This window comes from Acromyrmex echinatior, chromosome 13 (genome assembly GCF_024713525.1).
Source record: "Acromyrmex echinatior isolate Ae372 chromosome 13, ASM2471352v2, whole genome shotgun sequence".
Taxonomy (NCBI): Eukaryota; Metazoa; Arthropoda; class Insecta; order Hymenoptera; family Formicidae; genus Acromyrmex; species Acromyrmex echinatior.
In genome coordinates this window covers 8,954,771-8,975,988 of record NC_141864.1, presented here as the reverse complement: position 1 = coordinate 8,975,988, position 21,218 = coordinate 8,954,771, and the positions used below count along the sequence as shown (strand labels likewise).

General features: G+C 37.4%; 2 protein-coding genes across 3 annotated transcripts in view; one reads left to right on the top strand and one right to left on the bottom strand.

Moving 5' to 3' along the window:
• The first annotated feature begins 36 nt into the window (after positions 1-36).
• Positions 37-7,534, top strand: MED24 (mediator complex subunit 24). Its single transcript, XM_011051100.2, has 12 exons — positions 37-280; positions 803-997; positions 1,091-1,216; positions 1,293-1,629; positions 1,776-2,192; positions 2,266-2,449; positions 2,524-2,866; positions 3,091-3,536; positions 4,576-4,668; positions 4,739-5,029; positions 5,111-5,558; positions 5,753-7,534. Exons 2-12 carry the CDS (start codon positions 893-895, stop codon positions 5,897-5,899), a joined length of 2,937 nt encoding a protein of 978 aa, XP_011049402.1. The 5' UTR covers positions 37-280; positions 803-892; the 3' UTR covers positions 5,900-7,534.
• Nipped-A (Transcription-associated protein Nipped-A) overlaps positions 6,863-21,218 on the bottom strand; it is a 26,658-nt gene continuing 12,302 nt past the window's right edge. For both annotated transcript variants that reach the window (XM_011051098.2, XM_011051094.2), the window contains exons 4-12: positions 20,840-21,034; positions 12,867-20,702; positions 11,345-12,712; positions 10,246-10,420; positions 9,928-10,159; positions 9,753-9,846; positions 8,911-9,459; positions 8,328-8,541; positions 6,863-8,152 (exon numbers count right to left, since the gene is read on the bottom strand). In XM_011051098.2, coding sequence (XP_011049400.2) covers positions 7,812-8,152; positions 8,328-8,541; positions 8,911-9,459; positions 9,753-9,846; positions 9,928-10,159; positions 10,246-10,420; positions 11,345-12,712; positions 12,867-20,702; positions 20,840-21,034 — 11,004 coding nt within the window. In that variant the 3' untranslated portion in view covers positions 6,863-7,811. The remainder of the gene's footprint in view (positions 8,153-8,327; positions 8,542-8,910; positions 9,460-9,752; positions 9,847-9,927; positions 10,160-10,245; positions 10,421-11,344; positions 12,713-12,866; positions 20,703-20,839; positions 21,035-21,218) is intronic.

The following is a 21,218-nucleotide window of genomic DNA, read 5'->3' as shown; positions in this document are numbered from 1 at the left end:
GACATCGTGGGAACTAGGAAAATGATTGAAAATAGCGCAAAAGGAATTGAAAATTGGAAACAATTGGAAAATAGAAACGCTGAAAATTTCTATCCTGGACTTTATCGGGCTGACCGGGCTCTCTCGATTTAGATTAGCAAGGAATTTAATTAAATATTTATTATATATATTTAAAAGTGAATGAGAAAGGCGAAAGTTTAGTGTTTCTTTGTTCGTCATTAAATTTATGATAAAATTGTTATATATTCTTTCACGAATGCCGGAAGGATAGTCTGTAAAGGTTAGAAAAACAGTTAGAATTAGTTTGATTACTATGTGCGATGTCCAAGACATTCTAGTCTTATAAATTCGTTAAATATATGATTGCTATTTATATGTACATTTGTTTTGTAATTTAAAAATGTTTTTGCCTCTATCTTTATCTAAAAAAGGATACAGAATATTGTCAATTTTTATTTAATTGTAAATCAAAGTGGACAATAAAAATTGAGATACAATGCTGAGATGTTGAAACACCTCACGTTCGTAATTTAAGAGAAACACATTAGTAATATAAGGTTAAGTATATAAGTCTCATTCTTTTCATTTGAACTTTTGCAGTTTATCTTTCTTTTTCTTTTTTCCTCCTGAAGAGAAAAGGAAGAAAGATGAACTGATACAAAAGTTCAGCTAAAAAGAACAGGCCTATAATGTCAACATAGTTTAGATACTAAACATTTTTTGTAAAATACTACTTAATCATTAGAGATAATCATTTAATGTTTATTTTTAGAAATTAATTATAAACTTTCTCTCTTTACAGCTGATATTATTAAACATTTTAACAGGATGTTTTATTTACTGCAAACTACATCAAACGTTTCTACAATTATATAATATTTTAACATCACTAATGGAAACCAAAGTGACTAGTAAAACTAGTAGCTTAAAAGCTCTTTTGCTACGAGCTTGGCGAGAGCGTTGGACTGATTTGCAATGGGGTATTAATATTAAAACGGTAAATATCAACATTTTAACTCTGATGATAGATGCTTTCCATTTATTTTTTAAATGTTTCTAAATGTTTCCCAAAATTGAAACAAATCTTCAGATTCTTCCAAGAGGTGTAAGTGGCGATGTATATAACTTAGCAGATTATATATTACAACAAGCATTAGTGGGGCCAGGACCTAATCAGTTAGTACTGTCGTATCTGAAACACTCGTTAAGCTCTCAGGTTTGTTTATTCCACATTCCAAAGGATATCTAAATTATATGCATATCAGTGATTTACACTTCAAATTATCTTGCAGCTGGTGTCATACGCCGCAGTGTTGCAACGAATAAGTAAATATGACGCGTTTCATAAGCCCCATTGCATTGTGAGTTTGCTGGAGTTTTTGGAATCTATTCAAGTTGGTATCACATGCCGTGGTAAACCAGAAGAAGACCTTTTAGCAGCAGCAGTCTTATCTATTGTACATTGGCTTCTGCAATGTTATCTACATACTTTAACGAAGACGCCCCAGAGCAATCCTCTCACTCCGCATCCGAGCGAACTCGTAGACAAACCTGCTAGTATTTTGCAGCAGATGCTAAATTCAGACTTTTTATGTGCGATGATGTATTTGGCTAAATATGATGACAAAGGTGTGACTAAGGCTGATATTTTTAAATTTTTTATGCAATACAATGTAAATACAAATTTATATTCAATTTGTGTTTATTTTGTATAGATTTATGTAGTTATTAATTTTTGCATACTTTTTAAATTTATTTATACATTTTTTTTTTAGATCTATACATAGAAGTTGTAAAGAAATGCCAGGAAATCGAGACATTACTGAAGACGAGTACTCAAAAGTCTGTGGTGCCAATAGAAGATTCTCTGAAAAAGTTGTGTAATCTGGAGATCGAGAGTCTTTGCCCTGAGAAAACTAAAATGGAGTCCATTACTCATTGCCTGCAGCCACTTTTTGCTGTTCAAGTATTATTGAATCCTAGCACCGAGACAACCGTGTTCGTCAACCAGCTGCTGATGGTGCAGAGATTAAAGAGTTATACAAACGCGCGGCTTTATTGCGAGATCATTCGTGCTTGTTTGATGTGTCTGCATAACGTAACAGGAACATTTAAGGAGTCTCAGTGGGGAGCCTTCACATTTCTAAAGGTGCCGCACATATTGAAGGAATTGCACGTAACTAATTTGAATGGTCGGTAAAATTATTTGAAGTTATCTGGCTGTTGGAAAATAAAATTTGGTTTTACATTTTTGCATTTTTATAGGTGATGAAAAGTTTGAATACTCGCAAGATATTCTGGATGCATTTGAGTTGCTGCTTCAATTTACACCTCTACTTGACATAATGGACACTACGTGCTCATGCAATTACGTAGAATGCTTGCTGAATGAATTGCAGAAGGTAAACCTCGTGACGGAGAAGCAAGCGAAGCAAATTGGCGCTAGAAGGTATGCACTTGAAAAATAAATTATTTTTGATAAAACTTAGACAGAATTTTATTTACGATTATATATCATTGCAGGGAAGGAGCGACTACGACGTCATCAATTCCAAAAGTAATTGTACGTGCCGGGCAGACATTGAACGGGATTTTGAGAACGTTGAATGCAGATTATGCAAAGATTCAGGAGGGTTTGTTGAGTGTATTATATCAAGTCTTGACGGGAAAGAGCTTTGAACTGATGCTAGCCGTGGCAACCGTAGAGGGAGAGTTGAAGACCTTTGTCACGAAACTCATCAAGTTCAACGAATGTAGTAAACAGATTAACGAGCCAGTACCTGATAAGACAGCAGCGACGAGAGCAATGTTATTCGATGTATCATTTCTTATGTTGTGTTCCATAGTACAAACATATGGCTCTGACGTAAGTCTGGCGTTGATATGTGTTACAAATTTCATACAGAGAGATAATTTGTAACTTGAGATCTGTTCTTTGTAGCTAAACTAGTATACACTTGTACTAAAAATAGATATATTTAAAGTTTAACGAAAGAGTTTTAATATAGTCCAGTGCAGCGACAAAAAATAGGCTTTTTATATGTTAATTACATCCACGTGCAGTTTTGTTATAAAAAAATTGATTTTCAGGTTGTTTTGGAAGAAGGCGGAGATTCGTTCTTTGAGCAATGGGTGCGTGAATGTATGCCGGAACGGAATAAACTGAAATCGCCGCAGAGAATGTTGCAAAGTGTCGATTCAGCAAGGGTGGACGCTCTACTGGCGCAGATTAACTCGCCGGATCCCGATTTCAAATCGAGCAACTTAAAATGGCACGTTGCATGCCAATCGGCAATGGGCGCGGTGAAGGAATTGCTTTGCGCGTGGGAGAGCGGAGTACTGGGTGCTGGCGACGTGAAAAGAGCTCTGGACGGTTTGCGAGCAACGGCCTGCTGTCTGCCGGTCTGTGCCGCTGCTTGGTTGTGCGCATACATGAGCATCACGCACCAAGATGCTCTGCTGAAACCTATGAACATGGTCCAGCACTTCCTGACGCCGCTTTCGGGTGATGAGATGCAGGATAATCTTAAAGACAGGTAAAAAAATTGAATAAATACAGGGTACGTCATCAAAATCCGGACAAATTTCAATTTAAATTTTCCGCTATATTGTGCCTCCGTCAGAGGTTGTTGTTGGTGTCCAAGAAAGTTTGATGCTTCTAGTAAACAGTCATATTCTCAAAATGACCGCGATGTTGAAACCAAGGAGTAATCGAAGAGCTGCGATCATCGAAGGCCTTCGCGCTGGGCGCTCAGCAACGGAAATAATTTGGTTCTTTCGATACCCGAGATCAACCGTTTATGACGTTGTGGCAAAATATACGGCTTTAGAACAGTCCAACGAAGGTTCCAGTATGCCAGCGAGGAAGAATCACTTGAAAGAACGCACCACGAGGACCCCGCAGTCGTTGAAAGAGTTCAAGCGCTGATTTCGGATGACTCAGGGCAATCGTTGTGAAAATTAGCATCGATTGTTGGTGTAAGCGAGCCAACAATGCGTCGAATTGCCGAGAAGACCTTCGATACAAATCGTACACATTAACGATACGACAGATGCTCTCTGAGGCTGCCAGGACAAGCCGAGTTGCTCGCCTCGGCTCTCATTCTGACCTCCCAACAGCCCAGATTTAAATACTTTGGACTACCACGTATGGAGTGTAGTTGAAAGGTTCACAAATAAGTCTCGGCATCCCAATGTGACATTGGTCATTAAGGACCGCTATTGAGGCAGCATTCATCGGCGCTACATTACAGTGTGCGTGCGAATGACCGAGAATAGAAGTCGTCATTCAAGCTAATAGGTGATATATCGAATAATTGTGCTCTACAGGGAATCTCCAAGTGCCAGTGTAAAAGAATTTTTTGTAATATTTAATTTTTCATTAAAAACATTTTGTTTAAAGAAATTGTTCGATTTGTCCGGACTTTGATGACTCACCCTGTAATAATTAATTATATAACATTGTTAATTCAGTTTTTTTTTAAATAAAAATTGACTCTATTTTCTTTAGATGTTATCTCGTACATTTATATGTTTGTATGTCACAATTTAAATTTCTCTATCTTTTTCTTTCAGATCCAGTTTAATGGTCCAGATTATTCGGAAAATGCAGTACGATGTGCACCCGCCCACTCAATCGAAAACGAAGGTTCTCTCGATGTCACACAGGTATTTAGTATCTTTTGAAAACGAATTGTCATCGTTTTTTGGGATTGTTATTTTTATGGTATTTTCACAGTATTATATCGCGTCAACCAATACTGGAACAGTTGGAATCCGTTTGGCAAAACATAAATCAACGTGGGTGGATAAACATACAAGCCACGCAATCGTTGGAATCCCTGCTAAACACCGGCGGTTCTTTATGGTTCGTCACGAATATAGTTAAGGAAGTACTGAAGTATCGTTATCAAGAAGAACTGGATCAAGCCGTGGATTTGGCTTTTGCAGTCTTCCATCTTGACATAGAGAACTGTACTCTAGACCTCATAAATCATATAATACCGCAATACTTACATAATTCGATGCAGTGAGTTCATCTTATTTTTTCGCATCTTGATCAAATTTTTGTACATAGCATGTTTATTACATGTAATTTCCGTTTACGTAGGAGTGACGAGCTTGTGGAACCACAGTCATCCATCTTGGCGAAATTATGCGTGTACTGCATATTCTCCACTTTGGAGTACAACAATTCGAATCCGTATCGAGGAAACAGCCGTAAGCGCGTGCGACGCGATCTGGACACGGATGATCTGGATGCTCTCGGCGTATCTAATAAACTTCTTCGACTCAATGAAACAGGCGAGAACGTTCCCATGTTCAGTTCGCAGAGTCCACAGGCGCAGGGTTCAAGTAATGGGCAAAAGTCGGTGGTCATTCTGAGGGATCCGCTTATGACGGCATTGAACAATCTGTTTACCATATTCGCCTTTTTGGCCGGCAGAGACGGTGAAGTATCTCAACAGACTCATTTCATACTTCAGTTCTTGCGGCTCATGGTGCAGTGTGGGAAAGACAGGACTCGCATCGTGCTACAGGGAATGTCGCAAACACTGGTACGTTTTTTTTATATTTTTTATATTTTTTTTATAACTAGTAATTTTATTTTCATTTCTCAATATCAAACATTTGGAAAAATTAATTTATACGAATTTAATTTTCCTAAAAAAATATTTTTTCTTTCCATTCTTTTCAATTCACGATTAACTTAAGATAAGTTATTGATAAGTTTGTATATTTGTTTTCATAGGTACCCTGTCTTCTCAAAGCATTGCCCGAATTATTCACGACTGATATTCTACTAAGATTATATGACATACAAACTATGATTGGACGCAAAGCTACCGCACGAGACCTATGTATGTTGCGGAATATTAATCTGAAACCCACAAAATAAAGGCACAATTGTTGTGAAAATTAGAGAATGCATTTTTCATGAATTCAGTATTCTATTAACGAGTACTAATTATATATATGTATATATTTAGAGGATTAATATTTGTACATTATGACCTGTATTCAGAACGCACTTATAACGTTAACGCGAATATGATATAATTTACATTATGCATACTATAGAATTTTAAAGATAAAAGCGTGTTTTGAATACAGATCTAAATGTGTGTGTGTGTGTGTGTAGTGTGTGCGTGCGTGCGTATGTGCGCGCGCGTGCGTGTGTGTATGTATGCAGGAGTATGTATACATATGTGTAGGAAAATAAAAAAAACCATAAGATCATTTAAAAGATACGTAAAGACATAAACAATCGGAATACAACAGTGGAGCATACTGATTGTGAGTGCTAGATTTTTAAACAAGGGATTTCGATAGACTCCGTTAATTTTTCCGTTGGACTCTACATGTATATATGTATGTAATAAATATTATTGCCTTACATTTTTATAATATTTGTACTGCTATATTAGCAGGATAATTGTAATGGCAGTGTGCTAGCCATATGGCACAATTTTTTGCGCAACAATTTATTTTTACTGATTAAATATGTAATAGTGAAAATAAATAATTATATTCAATAATTGAACTAATAATATTTGATAAATATTGATTTTGTAAAAATAGAAAAAGGATATCGTGTGTGAGGTACGTTTTTAAAAAATAATTTTAATATATATATATACATATATGTACTTCTTTATCACAGATTTGTAATAAACGATTTATTTGAATGCAAGTCACATTCCGAAAATATCTTTAGAAAAAATGCATTCATGATATATCTATATTTTAAAATGTTTGAAAAAAGATAAGTTCATAAAATTTATGTACAATATTTTAAATATAAAATTTTTTTTCTAAATGATCTAATAAATTGGACAAATTGTATTTTTATAAATAAGGATTGTGATCATCAAAAATACTTTTTATTGTATATCATTGAATATAGATGTAATTTGAGGGAAAATAGAATAAATTGGAGAATTTTCGCCTTCAAATATGTAAATATGTGTTCCCTAAGCGGCTGCGCACAATGAAAGAATAGGAATAGAGAATAAGAATTCCAACCATTTCATCCTATCAGAAATTGTGTATTCTATAGTGCATCGTTTCCGATTGGTTGAAATTGTTTATTCCTGTTATTCTCTGTTTCTATTTCTTCCTCTTACAAATTTTTCTTGAATAAAATATTCTTCAAATGTATATATGCTTCCATTTTTCTCAAAGAACAGATTGTAGAAAATATTTTATTTTAGAAACTATAGATACATTTGAAGTAACAAAACATAATTTTTTTTAAGAATCTTATTATTTCATACAATTTTCATACATTCCAAATATTCATGTCATTTATAATAAATAAGAACTTTATGTATCAGGTCTGTGTTCCACTTCTTAGCAACTATTCTTACAAATTATCTGCACAAGTTTCTTAAAATCTAACTTACAGCCAATGATACGCTAGAAACATACATAGAATATCTTTGCAAATAGTCTATAGTGAAAATGAGTTTTGTATAATAAATGTACATAATAAGAGATAGAGAATAAAGTGCATCAAATTCACAGTTTACAAGTAGTTTCGATTTATGCTGTACAACATTCGACTAATATATAGATACATCGTCTTGTGTGTATAATGATATATTTATATATATGCATATTATAAATATTTTTCTATTGTATAACTTATCTTTGTTTTCCTTCATAATCCAATAATTTTCTGAATTGGAAAGCCAGCGTCAATATAAAATAAAAAAAAACGGGCAAGAAAATCATACAAATAAATAATATGACAGTTTTAATTCTTTCCTCGTTCGTTGATAGCATAAACAATTAGGTTGAACTGTGTTTTACAGCCACGGATGCCACGAGGGATCCATTCTGCAGAGATTGTCATGACTATTGGCAGCGGCTACCAATGTGCTGACCTTACTATCAATGCCGTCGAAATTTGCCAGAGAGTTCAGTCTAGTAACAATCGCAGTGACAGCGCGAGTTACCATTGTTATCAGGAGCTCGCCCTTCGGATCAGTCGGATCAGGCGATGTACCCTCGGCGTCTTCTTGTCGTTTGTGAGTCGCGATCACTTCGTCTCGTAAAATCGCGCGAAGTATAGCATGCAGCTGGAACGTGGGTTGAACCAAACAACGCGCCGTGGCGATTGCGCTAGCAGTCAACGGTCCGCAAACTCCTGTAAAAGATTAAGTCGTGAAGTTTGAAAGAACTTCGTAATCGTCTACACAATAGTGAATTTATAAGAAATATTTCTATATAATATTTCAAAAATGTATTCAAGCACAAGAGATATCATTTTTTATTAAGATATTTTTTTTATTACATTAACAAATAGATTATGCTTGACTGACCTATAGTTGTGATAAACTCGAAAATATTGGGCGTCAGGCGGAAAGGTACCGGTCTATTTGCATCTAACTCGCCGGAGGTATCATCAATGTCGAACTTAAAGTACGCGATGTTAATTAAACCGGAATCCTGATGTACATACATCATGTCAGGATTATGTCGTGTAAGATGAAGTACGTATTCAGCAAAACATGTTAAAGACAGCTGTAGGGTAAACTGAAAATAGAAAGATAAAGGTACGATGAAGAAGACGTTGTTTGTAGTTTTGTATCAATGACTATTTTTCGATGTTCGCAGGTTTCTTTACTTTCTTTGATCAACAATTTAAAGATATTCTTCTTCTTTATTGGGTATTAAAAGAAATTATAAATAGAATAAAGAAGAATAATTTTGCGCTTGAGCTAAAGAAGCTTTACGTTATTATATTAATCTGTATAAAGTTAATAAATAAGATAATATAAAATTAATTAAAATTGGAAGAATTAGTAAAAAAATTTGTGACAATATTTACGCTATAAAAAAGCTAGTATTTCAAAACCATGATTGTCCCAAAAATAGTATTCCGAAAGTAATATTCAAACTTACCATTTTTCTGAACGTCCAGTAATCGGTGGCGCCGGGGAATGTTTTTAATGCCCAATCTTTGAGCAGAGTTTTAGAGACCATTGAGGTTTGCACTTCCTTTAAAATATCACGCAACACTTGATGACTGGCTTGTGCGCCTCGTGCTTGCACAGCGGCCAATTTCTCGTAATACCTGGCAATAGGTGCGTCATGTTCCATTCCCAGTTTTGCACAACCTTGTTTGTAAATGTCCAAAAGAGAAATCGCTGCCGGATTGTCCTCCACGAGTCTCATTTGTGGAGAAACCGCAACGAGTCGTGGTACTGTAAAGTGCAAGAAACGCCGTGATGTTTCCTTCTGTTTAGTCAAGTAATGATTCAACATGCGCAGCAATTGTAATAGACGCTCCTCACGTCTGGCATCTCCCAGACCGGCATCATTGACCACTAAATAAGGATAGAGACGACCATTGTGACCGCGGATACGTAATCTTCTAGCGGCCATGTTGTGTCGTTGAACTACCTCAACACGTGGCACAAATTTCGCTATCTTTACAGAATAATGCGAGTGCTAAAAGACATAAAATGTTAGAAAAGATTAACAAAACAGATACCTTCTCTGTTCAAATCTTATCGTCTGAATAAAAATATGTTAAATGTCGGATAATATCGTGCAGTTGAATATTTTTAATTTTAGATTATCGGGATAGAATAAACTCTATTTTCAATTTTACTTCCGTTCTTCATTCATATTTTAATGGGTTATAAAATAAAATATCGTGTAATTATATCTATGTGTGTTGTGTTTTATGTGTGTTGTATATATTAAAAGATTTTATAATTAGAAGAGTTTAATTTTTTTACCCTAGGTATCAGAAATTCACCGGGTAATTCGACTTCCGCAGTTTTCAAGCTAAAGTTGGTCAGAAAGCGACATTTCTCCTCAATTAAGAAAGACCTGCGAAACAATGCGCGAATCTGTAGTTCACAAATCGTAAAAAAGAAGTCATTAAAAAACAATTAAAAAGTAAAATATTACTTGGGTAGTTGTTTTGTTTTCTCTTCGAGAATTTTTATCCATTTCTTCAACTTGCTAATGAGATTGTGTAGCAGTTTAGCACCAGGTACAGTGAAATCGAAATCACTCGTGAATTGGCTCTTCATTTTCTGAAAAACGGGATCCTGTACAGTAGCTTGAGCTCTTCGTGCAAGAGATTCCGATGCTGCTGAACTAAACGAGTTGCTCATATTTTGCGAGGATGATATGTTCTCTACAAGTCACAAAATACATATTAAAGAGAAATGTCTCCTCTTTGTCTTTCGTTTTATAACTAATACAGAAAGTGAATAGATTTACCAATGCCAATACCAAATGTGGATACAAGTTTTTTTATAAAATTCAATGTATGGGGAGTTATGGTAGCTTCACTAACTGCTCTACGGTTCTCGAATGCTATTGCATAACATTTTGTGAGTCCTTGTCTTAACTGCTTTAAAACTTCTTCATACCATGTCTCACGGATCCACACCATCTAATGTATAAATTATAATGTTATTTTTTATACAAAAGATTGAAATATTAAATCTAGTGTAAAAGGTGCATATGTATCTTAATTTTAATTAAGAAATATTATTAATAACGAAATATTTTAAATATATATATATATATATATATATATATATATATATATATATATATAATGATTCATTTTGGTCGTAATAGGCAAATATTTTTAAAATATATAATTTTATTAAAAAACATTCCAAATAAAAGTGTATCGTGTTTTAGAAGGGAACGTTCCCCTATATATTACATAATTTTTATTTAAAATGTTTTTTAATAAAAATGTATATAAACCGAGCAGATATACATGGATATTTCTAAAATGCTTGATTGAACTTCGAAAGCAAGTTTTCGACATCAAAACAAGAGAAAGTTTACATACATATATAATATAATATAATATCTAATAATAAATTTTTTTATTATATTTTTTACTGTATTTTCTTTATATACATATATTAACATATATTTGTATATATTTTTTATATATATATATATTAGGTGTTGGAATTAATTCGTAGCGTTTTACAAGTGATGGGAAGTACTTTCATTAATGTATTTTTTAATGCTCATGTGAAATAAATAACATTCTTTCATTAAAAAACGCTACGAATTAATTCCAACACCTAATATATATAATATATAAAATTATATATTAGGTGTTGGAATTAATTCGTAGCGTTTTACAAGTGATGGGAAGTACTTTCATTAATGTATTTTTTAATGCTCATGTGAAATAAATAACATTCTTTCATTAAAAAACGCTACGAATTAATTCCAACACCTAATATATATATATATATATATATATATATATATATATATATCCATTATATTTGCCATATTTTTTACTACGTCTTATTATAATGTTGAATAAATAAAAGATTTAAACCTGATCGACTATGCCTTCCAAACTAGATAAAACAGTTGGATGGATCTCTCTCTGCATATGCATGATCTTTGAACATCTCCACATAGGCGCCGTGGCACGAACCGTATGACTCGTTTCCGATGTTCCTTGTTGTGTTACGTTACCCGTAGTTGAGTTTCGATTTTCGACACCATCTTGACTCTTATCAGCAGCTAATTCACCGCTTTTGTATCTTTCCCTTTGTTCAATTTTCAACGTCAAATAAAGAGTACGAGCGGAGCAATATACTGCCTGTGGGAACATTCTACCAACTTGACTTAGTAAATTAAGAATTACAGTTCCTTCGTTGCGCACCAGGTACATCAACAATTGTGGTACCCAGGGCAACCATTGAATGGCTGGTACACCTACGGCATATTTGTCTACGGTTTCCATGAGCGAGCACTTGTCATCGTCATACGTGAGCAACCATAAAATTTTGGCAATGTATTTCCTCGACTTTGATTCATTCTGATGACGACAGGCATGTAAAAAGCATACAAGAGCATTTATGCCGATGCTGATTTGACGAGCGTCACGTATGAAGATATTTTCAAGATAATCGCCCCATAGGGACCAAGCTTTCACCAAAGTGTCATGTAATTGGGTCGCAGCAGAGAAGCTTTTGTTGGCATCATCCGAACGACCTAGCTGAGATTGAAGCATGCCTTTTAGCGCGTAAAATTCCGCTATCATTTCTTTTGTAAAGTACCCCATATTTGTTGAGTCCAACACTTCTAAACCTTCTTGCAATTCATTTTGTCCTCCCATAGTGGCCATCTGTAAATAGCATTTTACTTGTTGTCTGATTTTCTGGAAGCAATCGACCATAGGTACGCTCGTGGGAATAGTATAAATTTTGGCCAACGAATCCAAGCATACACCGCACAGGTTCTGTTTCCTCGAGATCTTTCCAAAATGAATAATCGCCTGCATAGAGGCATGCACGCCAAGTAATGAGTGATTAATTGTTTGATCTTGTTGAGAATCGTAGTGATTGGAGATAAAGGTGTAGTGATGTTGCCGCCAGGTAAAGATATCTGACCAATGGCTGAGATCATCGGCTATTACAGGTAAACGATTGCGCCACGTTTTTACGATAGCTTTCATGTCGTGTAGCGAATTACTTCTGCCATGTAGCAATCCTTGATGGATTTGCATTGCTTCCTGAAGCTCCATTATCTGTTGAGCTGCTTGTAACAGTGGCTGATGTACATGACTGACAATACGTGGTAATCGACGCCATTCACGCAGGCATTGAGTAGATGCAAGCTCGACGAAACGCTCGATGGTACTCAGATGCTGATCCTCGCTATTGCACAAGGTTACGAATCCACGATACAAACTGAGCTACAAAAATATAAAAAAAAAAACCGTAAGAATTCATCTTTTAGTATTAAAATATGTACATTTTAAAATTGTGCTACAAAGTCAGCAATGAATTGAAAGAAATTGTAAAATCATAAAGTATTTTACGTTTTTCTTGAAAATTATGATATCTTACCTTCCAGCTTATTTCCCTTGGACAATTATGCTCCAGTTGTGTCAGAATTTCTTTCATCACCGGCCAATTGGGAATACGCCACGCGCTATCTAGGACGAGGAAAGGATTTTTGTAATTGTTCTGGCTGCCCAGTTCTAATAGAATCTCCCATTGATTCTGTTCTTTCACAGTGCGCTCCCAATGTTTCTCCCAAAGAAGCATTTCTACGTTGAGGTGATAAGGTGCCGGCCCAGATGGGTAATCCTGCCGGAACTTGGACATGCACACCTCGTACGCTCCTTGTGCCTGCTCAAAGAATCCTTGCTGTTCTAACGCAATCGCGTGCAAGGTCTCCTTATAATGTGCAGGCCTTTTCTGCCATAAACCCGACCACATGTCCTCCTCGCAAAGTAATGAGTACATTTCCGAGAGCATGTGCATCACCTCATAATAGGGAGTGACGCACTCGACTTGTTCGACGTCGTCAGGCGAGCGATACAGATCAAGTTCGCCTCTATTCTTCATGTTACCGCCGTTACCTTCCGCTGTCATTTCTCCGCCCATCTGCTCTAGACTTAACGTTATTCGGTGCCAAACGTTGTGGGATCTGCCCACGTATTTCATTACGGGCGGCGGTATGGCCACCGGTGGTTTGCAGTGCGCCATTGCCTCCAGGAATGTGCCGAGGGCACTTGGATGGCAGTCCTTTTGGATAACATGTGCGCCACTGGCGATGAACGGCACTATCTCCATACTTATGGAATTGATATGAGATTCCTCTAAGATAGACCATATTCGTGGGAACATATCTAACCAGACGCGCTCCGCCAGCTCCGTGTCCATGTGGCATAATTGAGCAGTTGCCAGTAACAACTGCTCCGTTTTGATTTTCTTTGCGTTCTCCATAAATTGTATCTGTTTGTTGATCATCTGCGTCAAGCTGGGCTTCTCAAAAATTTCCTCGGAGGTGGCGGTGATGCTTGTCGAATCCGAAAGATTGGACATCCAAGCGTCCATTTCGAGGAATGTGTCTTTTGAGTCTCCTTCTGGGATCTTGTCCGGTAGCTCTTCATCAGTACGACCGATACGACAGACAAAGTGCGTTTGATCTTTGCTTTCCTTTTCCATGCCTCCTTGCATGATAGATGTGATGCTAGGCAGCAAAAGATCTTCATTGGTTATTTGTACCAAAGTAGAGGGATTGACGGTGGCCAGTAGTAACTCGATGCACTGTTTGATCCAATAGTGAGGTCCTATATGCTCCCAATTTTGACTGACAATAATGTACAAGATACGATCGACCAAACGTTTTTTCATCGAATTGTCGAATACTTCGAAAAATTTCGTTCTTACTTGCGGCTGTATACAACGCAGACCGGCTAGAAAAGCCTGCTCTAATTTATTCGATAATTCCGTCATCTTCAGAGTCTCGTCACGATAAACGTAATTCACCAATTCCAAGAATTGTCTGTTCAACTCCAGATCATCAGGGAAACGTTTCTCGACGTATTGCATCATTTTCACTAGCAGAATGGATTTTTCGCGCAAACTGGGTGTCTGATTCATTGCGATGGTGGTCTTGTTTTTCATCCATTCTTCCAGTATCTTTGTAATGGCTTTCATTACCTTAACATCTTGCGTCTTTTCGATCAAGCCGACCAAAATCGTGCCTATGAACGATTTGCGCATATCGACACCCATTACTGCTACGCGATTCTTCACCAGATCTAAGCTAAGAATTAATAATTCGCTCGTGACAGGATTGGCTTCAGTCTGTGTGGAATGCAAATGTTCTTTGGCCATTTTATGCAATACTTTCATGAATGGAGTTATTAGCCGGTCGACATAACTTGGATTGTTCGTGCAGGCTGCTTTAAGCATCATAAGTGTGCCAAAAAGCGAACTCGGTGTAGCCGTGGTAGTTTTCTCATATGTGGCCAGACCTTCAGCTATAAATCTACTTACAGTTGTGTATAATGTGTCCAACTCTTCATACTTAGGGGTCATATTTGTGGAAGCTAGTTCAGCCGGGAAAATCGTCATCAATCGTGATAGTAGGCCATGTACCAGACGTATAATTTTAGTGTTGCTGCTGGCGATGCAAGAACCTATTCCACGTTGCAGTAATTTAAAGCTGACAAGTATTTGTTCGCGTTTCATCACGCCTAATAAAAATGTTAGCACTTCCAATGCCATGCTGATGTTACCATAGTTAGGCTGAGAGCTCTCCACACTAGAGAGGACTTTGTCGAGCCAGGATAGTTTCAAATCACAGTGTTCAGCGACCCACACGTCGGGTTTCAGTGCCATTTTCAACAGAGCGACGCAGCGTCTAGATAATTGCTCGCCTGGATTACCGTGAATGGTAGTTACGTCATTTACTTGACAAGCCAAGCGTAGTAGGAAATTCAGAACGGCATCCGCGTGAGCTCTCTCAATAGGTTTTGTCGATCCTGGTTCCATTCTGGGTAGAATAAGAGGCACAGGACTATTATTGGATGGCGTCTGTGAGCTTAAACGTTTACCAGAAGGATCATCGATAATTGCGCGTTTCAAACACGACGGCTGACCAACAGTTACTCTATTAGATTCTGTAGTAGTTTCAGCTTCTTCCTTGATTCTATACAGTTCCCACTTTATGATGACTTCTGCTAATTCAACAGCTAATCGTCGATGTTCTATGGTAGCGGTCGGGGTGCATCCTATACGTTGAACCGAATTTACTATATGCTGAACCAGATGATGTCTGACTGGATAGTAAACTTTGTAATGCCTTACAACTAGTTGTAAGATATGAGATAATTGTTGCATTGAATGACCTTCTTCCACGATAATTTTTTTCGTCCAGTGTGTTAACATAGTATTACCATCTTCCATCCGTACAGGCATTGCAGGTGTCAATATTTCTAATGCTTGTCGTACAACATTACGCGCATCCACGGCATGCGCCTTTAATAAGCTGTGAAATACTTGCAAGACTATGCGTTTGTGAATAGCAAATTTAGCAATTATGTGACTAAGAAGAAGATGACCGTGATATCTTGTAGTCGGATCTACACAATTCTTACCTAGTAAGCAAGGCCAGGCGAATGTCATTAAGCGACGTAACTTATTTCCTTGTCTTTTATTAGTAACATCGTGAATGTGCTGCGATGCCTGTTCTACCAGAAGACAAGAAAATTGTAATAAAGAGATACGAACACAATCGGCGGAACCAAATGGATTGTCCGGATCAATTATTTTGCTAATAAATACAGATACAACATTCTCAGGGTTATCTTGATAAGGCATCGGTGCGCCACCAACCAGTTTCGTACCTTCGCCGCGTTCAAAGCTTACAGCAAAACATGGAATTATAATCAGCTGCAGAACGTTGGCCTTCAACTCCTGTGACATGTTATTCGTGGGAAAATGTTCAACGAAACGAAAGAAAGCACTTCGTTTCCATTCAACTGTATATTCCTGCGCAACTGTGTTCTCTAGAAAATCTCTCAGAAATTGAAAATCTGGCACAAATCGGTCACATGTGGCCCGAAGCAATTGGAACAATAGATCAATATCATTTGGTTGGTGACGAAAATAATGCAGGAGAATTTTGACAATATGCTTTGGTTCCTTCCAATGACAGTATTCGACACCTTCGACTTTTTTGTGTAATGCTTGATAGTCGTCGTTGTACCAGATCTGCTTCAATGCTCCTACCAACTGGTTCTGAGTAGATAACCATTGTTCGTCGTACTTGATAAGTATACCAATGATCTTGATCGCTCGATATTGCACTTCGTTCTTTTCCATGTGAGTCAAACTGGAATTCGTTTGAGAGTGAGCGAGCAGCATCGTGACAAGGCGCGCTGTGCTGTTGTGCAAGATATCACGAAATGGTTTACCGTCCTTGTGGCTAATAAGATATTCTAGGTACCTACTCCATTGTTGATCTTTGATATTGCTATCATGAAGAAACAAATTGAGCGCATCTGTCGGATAACGTAAAAGACATTTCATTAGAGGTTCTTTAAAGGGATTGGACACTTCGACTAGCAGCGATTTTTCAGTTTGTAAAATGAGTCTACAAAGCGCGTCGTTGAATTTTGGTAATGATGCCGGAATGTCGTGATATATTCCTATAATGATGGTAATTTTTTGTTCGTTCTCACCGGACTTTGATATACCTTTATGAGATTGAATCAAATTTTCCAAAAACTTCTTCACATGTTGCAACATTTGCTCACATAAAGTAACGCTGAAAGTGCTCGGGAAGAGCTGTGTCAGATATGATAGTCTCCTGACACAATTCAGGCTCAGGTTTCTATGATCACCTAATGTCAATAACATAGGTCGCATCATTGTGTGGACAGACTCCATATCGAGTTGATAACCAGCAATGAATGTTTTCATGCATTCGAAGGCAGTCTCCTGCAATTCAGCATGTGGTCTTTCCAAAGCTCTGTATAAAACCGCGAGTATCTTTTCCCGATAGCCAACAATGTAATGACAGGCTGCGAGCGCTCGTAATGCCGATTTTCTTACGGGCATTAGATTCGAAATCGATTTATAACAAGCAAATTTATTGAGAGTGGCTTCATCTGCGTCGCAGATACCCACCACTTCTTGGAAGAATATCTTGTGCTCCATGATGGTTAAATCAATAGTAAAAAGACGCGGATTCAAGGTGGTGCAAAATGTATTACCATCCATTAAGCCGATTTGTGCGTTTGTCGGTTGATGCCTCAAAAGATGCTTCTTGGGTGGTATCACATCTGCTAAAACTTCCTTATGCGGCTCCATAACTTCCGTCACCGATTTGTTTTGTATTTCGGCAAGCTGACGTATCGAGGCCATAGCCTGTTCACGCACGATCGTGTGCGGCGATGTCACTTGCTTGACCAATTCGCGGGTGACTTCGTACAAGCTCTTGTTTTGCGCTTCTATCAATTCCATGTTACCCTCTTGAATTCCAGGATTCACACAGACTCTTAGCATTTTTTCTAGATTTTCTTTTGCCATGTCGATAGCACCATTAGACACTTCGTCGGTTAAATCCATCATCACAAATATGAGAGCCTTCAGGAAGACAAATAAGTGATTGAGAACCCATTTAGTAGCCATTCGTTCGAATAGAAACTTTATCGCTATGCAACCACCAAGTTTGGCATACCAGGCGCGTTCGTAACACAGCGAACACATTCTTTCCGCTAGATACTCCATAAAAGGCAATTGGCAGGCTCGTTCCTTGGAACCCAGAATATTCGTTGCTGTTTCTAATATCAATACAAGCGTCAAGTATCCCGCTTTATATAGCTCTCTCTCATCGTGACCCATTATAACGGCAAGAGCATCGATCAGAACAAATGGGTCTTGACCTTGCATATCCTTTCGAATTTCCTTATCCGTCCAACTGAATAAACCAGCCTGTTGCGCTATGGCAATCATCGTGTAATGTCTCACAACGGCAACGACGGTAGTGAGAACCGAAGGTCTCAATTCTTTGATTTCTACTGCAACAAACATGCCAGTCAATGCGGTCTGTTGAACGTTTCGCGCCACAGTATCGAAGCATTTATAGTGTGGTCCTTGTTGAGGCGGTATCTCTCCTTCTTTAAAACTCGGATGCGTAAACAAGTCGTACCATAGATAAGCGGCGTCGTCCATTCTTAAGGATGCGGCCAAGTAGCAATATATGATCTCCCAACATTGCTTACGGTAGAACACATCTGTCGTATTGGATTTCAATGCATTGAATGCAGCCTCGATCACTTTTTCCATTGGAAAATCGATTGGCTGGGATAGTCCTTGGAAGTAAACTATTACATTAGGAGAATTGGTTTCACGGTCGTTGTATTCCAATTTTTGTGGTTCAATCATCATTCTTCGATTTCCACCACCAAATTTACCAAGAACTCGGAAGGCGACAACACCTTGATCGTTAGAATTATGAAGTGTCCTCCAGAGAGCTTGCATTAATTCGGCACGGATTGGTTGTATATGTTCATACAAAAAATCTGGCTGAAGATTATCAACACACAACTCTAGAGTACGAAGACCTTGGCTTACTAGACAATAACTTCCATTGAGAGCGGAGACCAAGGGATCCATTAGCATCGGAAGATACGGTAACAGAGAACTGAGACGCACAGGTACAGTTAAGCACAGTTCGACAAAGAGATCTTTCATATGTTGTCTATGTAAGCCGGATTGTAGTCTATTCAGTCCTTCTAACATATTAGGAAGCAAAGGTAAGAATTCTTGATATAATAAGTCGTGAGAGCCTCCACCTATAGATCGAAACAATGCGCGCAGCAACAGAAAATAATTGTACGGTTCCTTTGCTGACATTGCTAGTTCCATGGCACGATTTACGATTAGGTTCAAATGTGGCCGTAACATATGCTCATTTTCGGCAGGAAATAGAGATACGCTGCCGAAAACAAGCTTGAACAATTTTAGATACAGGTTACTACGTTCCACGTTTGAACCCATTTCGCTCATTCGTTCCAGTAAATATTCCACTAATATTGTTGCGAATGTCGATGAAACAGTGTGGCTCGACAAGAATGAACTTCCAATTATCTGCAAAGCGCAGTTTTTGAATATTCTTTCGACCATATAGTCTATGGATACGGAAAAGATTTCTTGGAATGTTTGGGGGTTCATTTGTGTGAATACATTGCCGAAAAGATCTAACACCTCCTTTTCTTCTCGCGTCCGTATAGTTTGGGATTGCATCGGTCTGCCTGGCTGCGCTGGAACGCCAATGGCTGGTGGTCCTATCGTATAAATGTCTAAAGCTGGTAAAGCCCACTTAACAAGTTGTATATAAATCAAAGTCTCTTTCGGCTGAAGCTGATTAGTTTGCGGCACCTCGTTGTTTCGATTATTGATGCAATTAGATGTTATAGCTTTAGTACCGTGTACCAAACTCTTCACTAAATTCCTGTAATCCGCCACATTGTAACTCATCGCTTGTGAAGTCGGAAAACCAAACTTCGATTTTGGCGGTTCTTTCTCCTCACTTACGTCGAGACATGGTTTTGTATCTTCGGTCGTGTTGTCTGCTATGACTGGCCGTAACTGTTTCGTTTTGTTTCGCAGAATTGGAATATAGATCTTGGCAATGGTTTTAAATTTCAGAACAAAAACCAATAGTATACGTATCAACAGTTCGCGTCCTTGTGTACTATTTTCAGCATCGGACCTTTGCCTAACCGTATCTACCAGATTCATCAGTAACTTACAAGAAACCATCTGAACAGCTGTAGGTAAAGTTTGATCAAGCAAATTCTTGCCATACAAGTGCACCGCTCTGGACACATCACTGAGAGGCAACTGAAGTCTGACATGATGTACTAAATCGGCGAGTGTGGAATAAGCTAGAGGTCTCAAGGCCTCGTGAGCGGTCCAACCATGGCCGATAAAAATATCTTCGTTAAAAAAGATCTCCATATGAGGAATAAAATGATTTCGTAGATCTGTAGCTAGTATATGGCGTGAAGCTATAACGAGTTCCTTACGTAAGTGAGCTACTTCCATCGGACACAGAGTAAATAAGCCAAGTATACCTTTGACCAACATCGTACTGTTTTGTGATATTAAGTCTTGATAAAATCTCATGACGTAGGCAAGAAATGAAAGTGTTTTGACTTGTGCGCCCATAAAGTCAACGAAGACTTCCTTATTGAATCCAGGTGATGTTCGATGCTGGAGACTAGGTTGGAGCGATATAGTCGTTATCACAATTGGAACGAAATCTGATACATCCTGATGTACATTCTGTTTGTATAATTGATTCAATAAAACTACAATTATTGGTAATTCTTGAAGCACCTTGAGGGACAGCACTGCTTTCGGAATCAAATTATACTAAAAATAATAAAATATATCATTGATTTTATTTTTTCTTTTTCTTTTCGTTGATTTGTGTCGTGTACTTTCAATTATGTTCTATATACAAATATTACGAATTCTATAATAGAATCAAATAAGTAAGAAATACTTACAGTTACAACAGTACCATCCGCAGCTTTCTTTTCGCTTTGTATCGCTGTAATCGTAAACGTTTCCTTCAATAGAGCTTCTATGTTAATTTCTGACAAATCTTTCACACGTAGAGGAGGACGCGGCTCAAATATTTTTGATAAATTTTTTGGTAATTCGCTATACACCGATTTGACAAATTGAAGGAAATATTGAATCTATAGCGGAAAAAGAAAAAATGATTAAAATACTTTAGATATAAAATAAATGAGTGACATAACACGTGGCTTTATATGAAACCGATTGATTCATAATCAGCGAGACTCCGGAGTCTCAAATTCAAATTCATTTCAATTCGAATTTCTCTATATATATCTTTGATTATAAAAGATTGAGAGAGCT

Coding starts and splice junctions, on each gene's coding strand:
- MED24 (XM_011051100.2), top strand. CDS start 893: ATGGAAACCAAAGTGACTAGTAAAACTAGTAGCTTAAAAGCTCTTTTG. Junction 998..1,090: donor GGGGTATTAATATTAAAACG/GTAAATATCAAC, acceptor ACAAATCTTCAG/ATTCTTCCAAGAGGTGTAAG. Junction 2,450..2,523: donor AAGCAAATTGGCGCTAGAAG/GTATGCACTTGA, acceptor ATATCATTGCAG/GGAAGGAGCGACTACGACGT.